Source organism: Amphiura filiformis, chromosome 5 (genome assembly GCF_039555335.1).
Source record: "Amphiura filiformis chromosome 5, Afil_fr2py, whole genome shotgun sequence".
Classification (NCBI taxonomy): Eukaryota; Metazoa; Echinodermata; class Ophiuroidea; order Amphilepidida; family Amphiuridae; genus Amphiura; species Amphiura filiformis.
In genome coordinates, this window is record NC_092632.1 from 35,239,731 (window position 1) to 35,246,341 (window position 6,611).

Below are 6,611 nucleotides of genomic sequence, written 5' to 3' on the forward strand. Positions count from 1 at the left end.
TGACTTAAAGAACATAAACTTCTTGTTGCCAGGACAGAACTACACCCACCCACCGAGTTTGAGCCCCGTAGGACCTACGACGGCCTCACATTAGCAGTCACAGACAAACAGACAAAACCATTACTCGTCGATACTCGATAGAGCGCTAAATAAATAACTTAAATAATAATTTTCTTGATGTCCTTTAACATGTTTCCATAGTTAGCCATGGGGAACTATTCTGTAGAACTGGCCGGTTCTACTTTATTGGGATGTCTATCGACTATCGATGAGTAATGACCTACAGAATTAAAATTGATCTTTCCAGTCAGAGTGCTTAGAGAGTATGAGTTTTGTTAGTTTTTGTTCATACTGAATATACTCAAAACTGAGAAAAAATTGTATCCATTACTAGTCGCCGTAGAAGTGACGTAATAATCGGATTTACTACCGATTTTTGAATACATCGCCCGGCACTTCAAGCAGGTTGCACTCATCACCTGTGTATGTCTGCAATCATAGTTTGGATTCAATACCACTCTTTTCAAAGATACTAATATTACAGGTGCGCGTGATCAGCATGATATGAATAGTCCATAGAATTACGATTGAACGTTGTTGTGCAGGGCAATATATTAAAAAAATTGTAAAATTCATCTATTGCTATGGTAATTAAGATTTGATTTAAATCTGGTCAACCAGACATACCTATTTTTGACGGACGAACCGACGTTGCGACTGAAACCTTCAGTCTTCAGCTGAGTTGTGATGCAAATGACCTTGAGTACCGGGCACTTCCAGTATTGATGACAATTGACGAGGAATTTCCTTTATGATTCGGTCCCAGCCGTGTGACAGCTTGGCCCGGACGCCTCCTCCACGGTTGAGAGATGGTTGCTCCGCTCTCACCCAGATACCCTCTTTCACACCCCGCTCAAACCAACGCTGCTCACGGTCTAGAATACGGACGTCCTTGGTGTCAAAATGGTGTCCGCTGGCTTTTAGATGCAGAAACACCGCTGAGTCGTTACCACCTGAGCTGGCTCTGCGGTGTTGTAGCATGCGGTTGTGAAGAGGTTGGGCGGTTTCTCCTATGTAGGAGTCCTGACAGGCTAGTTCCTCCGAACAGCGTACCCCGTAGACCACTCCCCTGATTCTACCCTTAGGCTGTTTGTCCTTGGGATGCACTAAGGACTGGCGGATCGTGTTTGTAGGTTTAAAATGAGTGGTGATCCCGTGGTCGCGATAAATTCTTTTGAGTTTCTCAGACAAGTCACCGTGGTATGGGATAGTGATGCTGGTAGTCTTCCCCGTCTGATTCGAGCTAGTGGCAGCTGTTTTGGTGTTGTCCTTGTTCAGGGCTTTATTTATAGCCCAGTCCTGATAACCACAGTTACCCAGAGCTTTGCGCAGGTGCTGATATTCCGTGATCTTGTCGGAGTCCTTAGTAATGATGGAGTCAGCTCTGTGGAACAAGGTGTTTACCACGCCTAGTTTCTGAATTAGCGGGTGATTGGAACCGAATTGTAGGTACTGGTCCGTGTGTGTCTGTTTTCGATAAACCGATACAGTAAGGGAGCGATCAACTTCCACGGACACTAGACAGTCGAGAAAAGCGTGTTTGTTGTCCGACAAACCTTCCTGCGTGAACTTGATATGAGGATCGATTTGATTGATGTGGTTGAAAAACCTGTCAATCATTAGATTTAATTATGATAAATGTATCGTCCACGTAACGATACCATCTAGAGGGCGCTATACCAGGAAAATTTGACAGAGCAATGCGTTCAAATCTTTCCATATACAGGTTAGAAATTATCGGTGACACAGGCGATCCCATGGAACATCCATGACATTGTTGGTAAAAATTGCCGCTGTATGTAAAGTAGGTGTTGTCTAGGCAGAGACTAAGTAAATCACATAATTGATCAGGCGATAAGGCTGTCCGCTCATGAAGTGTGGTGTCCTGAGTCAGAACTTCGCGAACCGCTGAGACTGCGTCCTTCGGAGGAATGCTCGTAAAAGGGCGGTAACATCGAAAGATGTTATAGTCTCATCCGGTGCCAACGATAGGCCTTGGATTTTATCCGAAAAATCCTTAGAGTTTAGAATATGGTGGTCCGATAGGCCAACCACAGGACCCAAAACTCTAGCCAACTACTTGGCGATGTTATAAGTAACTGAGCCGATACTGCTCACGATCGGACGTAAGGGAATGGTGTCCTTGTGAACCTTCGGGAGGCCGTAAAAACCCGGGATGGTTTCGGATGTCGGGTACAGCTGATGTTTTAACTTGAAATCAATTGACCCATTTTTCTCAAGTTCACCTAGTTTAGAAGTCAACTTCCGCTTTATACCACTCGTCGGATCTTTTCTGAGAGGAGTGTAAGTTTTAGCATCGTCTAACAGTGCTTTAGCCTTCTGATCATAGTCTTTGCTATTTAAAACCACAGTGCAACGGCCCTTATCAGCTGGAAGGATAGCGATGTTTTCATCCTTCTTTAAGCTTTCTAGTGCACTAAATTCATTTTTGCTCAGATTATATTGAGGTGGTTTGGCACTTTTAATACTGGCACTCACTCGCGAACGTAATTCTTCCGCTTTATCTGGCCCGATAGAAGCTCCTCTGATCGCCGATTCAGTAGCAGTGATAATGTCAGTGACCTGTATTCGCTTAGATGCAACCGCGAAATTTAGTCCCTTTTCAAGTAAACTTTGGTCACTTACCGAGAGTTTTCTATCCGATAAATTCCTCACCCATCTATCTAGTTTGATGTTATGATCAATTAAGCTCTCTTTTTTGTCTCCAATTCCTATCCTTATCGGCACGTGAAACCGCTGCAAGCCTGCCGAATGTATCTACCTGTCCAGATTTTGTTGTTTCGTGTTGTGCTAATTGCGCATGCTCAGTGAACTGCGTGACCCTGTTGTTTATATCCGTTGGCAACCGAGCACCCAACTCGCGGGAAATGTCAGATTTCTTGTTGTTTAAATTCTTGATCGTAAAATTGACCTGTCTAACTCTCTCGTTAACAATTTGCGTTCAGTACTGTGAATGATCTTCTCCGCACGCGATCCCTTGATATTAGAACTGAGTTTCGCGCTACGGGGTATCATCAGCCTGTAAACACCGGAGGTTGAATCGTAAATGGTTGCGATAATTCGCTACTTTCCTCGCCGTTTTCTCAAGGTCCTTTGTTAGTTTTAGGCAATCCTTGCCGTATTCGTTCCGCATCAAACTGTGTAGACTCTCATTCATCTGGGTATGTTGAAATTAAGATTTGATTTAAATCTGGTCAACCAGACATACCTATTTTTGACGGACGAACCGACGTTGCGACTGAAACCTTCAGTCTTCAGCTGGGTTGTGATGCAAATGACCTTGAGTACCGGGCACTTCCGGTATTGATGACAATTGACGAGGAATGTCCTTTATGATTCGGTCCTTTATGATTCGGTCCCAGCCGTCACACGGCTGGGACCGAATCATAAAGGACAACAATGTTCTGCTTTGCATATTACTGTTTCATTCGGCAATATTGCAATCTTTACAGCTACTGTAAAATAGCCATTAAATTTCACAATATGTGTGAACTTTCAGTTTGTGTCCTACATTTTTTATTCAGTTTGGAATCAGTTGTCGTATCTGCAGCCTTTGAAAGATTGTTTAATTGAAAAGCGCTTTGCTCTCGCAAAGATCGGTACGCATTTACAGCCATTGTTCAAACAGCTAGAGAGGTTGAGAGAGAGAGAGAGAGAGAGTAGAGAGGGAGACATATATGGAAAAAAAAACATTAGATGTAGTGTGAGATATAGACAGGAAGGGCGACGGAAATTAGAACGAATGTAAACCAATTATAGTTGTGAGTTGTGTACTGTGCGTGGGTACCAGTATTTTATTTGTCAGTACTATTATAGAGTGACTGGATGAATAATTCTGACGATTTTTGTTAAAATCCCATTCAATATTTCAAAAAAAAAGCTTTTAAGAAGGGTTCACTCACTCTTCTTGCCTTCAGCTTTTAAGTATAGATTTAAAGGATTGGCTCTATCCACACAAACTAACAGCATCTAAAATGCTTCGAGCATATCAAAAATGCTGAATATAAAATAACATGATTTGATGTCAATAATTAATAGGTGTTCACTGTGATGTACCCTGTATAATCCTGTATCATGAAATAGAAATGTACCTTATACTCATGCAAGAGTTTGTGTATTATGATATTATGCGGAAAAATAAGATGAATGCAATAACAACATCATTAATCAAGACTATTTATGTCAAGGGGAAAATCCCCTGATATCAGTATGTTGTAATAATGAACAAAGATGGCAGTGCCTATTATTAGAACATTGGGAAAATCCAAGATGAGGGTGCTATAAAACATAATGTTCATAATAATTCGAGTCAGACCTGTATCGATGTGATTGTAATGTGTGGTCGATGTAGTTTACTCTCAAAAATGAAAAAACAAACATAATAACTAAGCAGGATACTCAGGGAGTATTACAAAGTGTGGCCATGGAGAATTCCTACAGTGCTACAAGTTCAGCCTTTGGCTGAAATTATGGTTATTATTTCGGAGCTACAAAAATAGACAATTATTATCATCTGGATACAGATCTGACAAGCTGCAATAGAATTTATTATTGAGACAGTTTGTAGTGTTGTTCTGGGCTAGCTAATGTGCTTACACTAAGTTACAGTCCATTTGTTTCAAAGAAAAGAAATTGCGAACCAGAAATATTTTATGTATTCAATATACTACTACCTGCCAGTAATGTCGGAGAAGATCTAGTTTACGTCAAAGTGCGTACCTCTTCCAAGAAAGGAAATTACATTCTTTTGTCGGCTTGTTGAAGTCTGGTTTATGGTCTGGTCTGTGCGAGGATTTTATACGCAAGGATATAGATGATTTGCTTCGATTCTCTTTACATCATAACTCAGGAACTAAAAGACCTACAAAAGTTTAGCTGTGATATTTGAATTATTCGTCAAGCCCGCTTCAAAATAACCACAACAATTTTCGCCAGAGGTAATTAGATCGAGTGTATGCAATAAACCAACCGGAATGGTATAACAAATGAAATTTGTTGGAGGACAGTTCTAAGATAACGTACGATGACAGCGTGAAAGGTTTCTAGATCGACCATTATACCTATAATTAGCGGTTTTATTGTATTATGCGAATTACCCCGTGGTGCCTTATGGAGCGTGTTTATAGTGAGCCAGATTATCCGGTATTTAGCGTATAGACGAATCAAACGAGCCAAGTGATTGTCAGAATTCAATCGGTCATTACCGGGTCCCGTCTGCACCAAACTGGTGTTGTTACTGCCCAATTGGGTGGATTAAATCCGGCTTAAAAATCGGATGTTGAATTGTATTGTGTTGTAAACTTTCATCATTCTTTTGTCTACGTGTAACACGGGTGATGAAATGCAGTTTAATATCCCCGCCAAGGCCACATCATTTCACATTTTAGGTGGGATAGACCTAAGGGGGACCCAGCTATGGCTGCCATTGAGGTGTAGGAATGCGTGAAAATGGATTCGTCTATAATTACCGTACACCACTATAAACCGCTCATGGAGAGCTGGATGTTTGTTTAAACATGTTAAATGAGAATGTCTGTCATGAATGACGTACGCCGTATTGCATACCCTCTATAAATACAATTCATTATTGCATAAACTTGTTTGGATATTGATTGCGATATAAATCTATTCAGGATTGGATATGCAGTAGTTATGTAGAAAGGGTTTTTCCCAGAATCGATTTATTGTGTGCAGTAATAAGTCATTCTTAGTGACGTGCGAATCCAGTTGTTATCGATAGAGTTTCTGACGCTAAATCTGATAAATCTTATTACCTATACCTTCCAGAATTATTGTTTGTGTTGTTTAGGTATCATGGGTATTTTTATAAGCTCCTTAAACTCTCAACCTACTTATCAAAGATCGTAATGACGTTGAGATTCCTCCTACTCCTCATGTCAAAAAACGTGTTATCGTTGACCATGATATGGAAATAAATAATAATGTCACTCAACTGCTCTCCTCTCTTCTTTTTTTTCAGAAAAACACTTCTCGTATCTAAACAATATAGAATAGATGTGCCGGTTTCATTTCTAAGAAAGTCAAATTCACTTACGATTCTCCGTCATGTCAGTTGTTGACCGTTCGTTATTATCTTCCAGTTGCTCATCAAAGCCTTCAATTGCGCACTCTTATTCATCAAGTTCATGCAACAAACTCTCATCAAACTCTTCATCCCTTCTTGCGTTCCTCTGTTGTCAAATGTCTCCATATTCCTAGGACGTGATAAGACTTTCGCATTACCGCCCCTCGTTTAAGGAACATATTGCCTGCCTTTGGTCAAAATGCCAACTGCGTCGTCTTTTTTTGGGCCAAGACCCTCAAAAGTCACATTTTTGTTCTTTTCCATCTGTCTTCCTTTTTCTTTTTCAGCACCTTGTGTGCCGATGTATTGTACAGGTGCTTTATAAATATCACTCTATGTGTGTATGTATGTAATGGGGTAGGTAGATCATTGGGGTGCGGATGTATAACTATTACATAACTTAACTATTATATACTTCCGAGAGGACATTGCACTAAAACAATCA

The 6,611-nt window shown here is 40.6% G+C and overlaps 1 protein-coding gene across 1 annotated transcript in view; it reads right to left on the minus strand.

Moving 5' to 3' along the window:
* Positions 1-1,680, minus strand: part of LOC140152151 (uncharacterized) — a 43,839-nt gene extending 42,159 nt beyond the window's left edge. Inside the window, exon 1 of the mRNA XM_072174450.1 lies at positions 768-1,680. Within this exon, the coding sequence (XP_072030551.1) occupies positions 768-1,680 (913 nt within the window). The remainder of the gene's footprint in view (positions 1-767) is intronic.
* Positions 1,681-6,611: the final 4,931 nt, after the last annotated feature.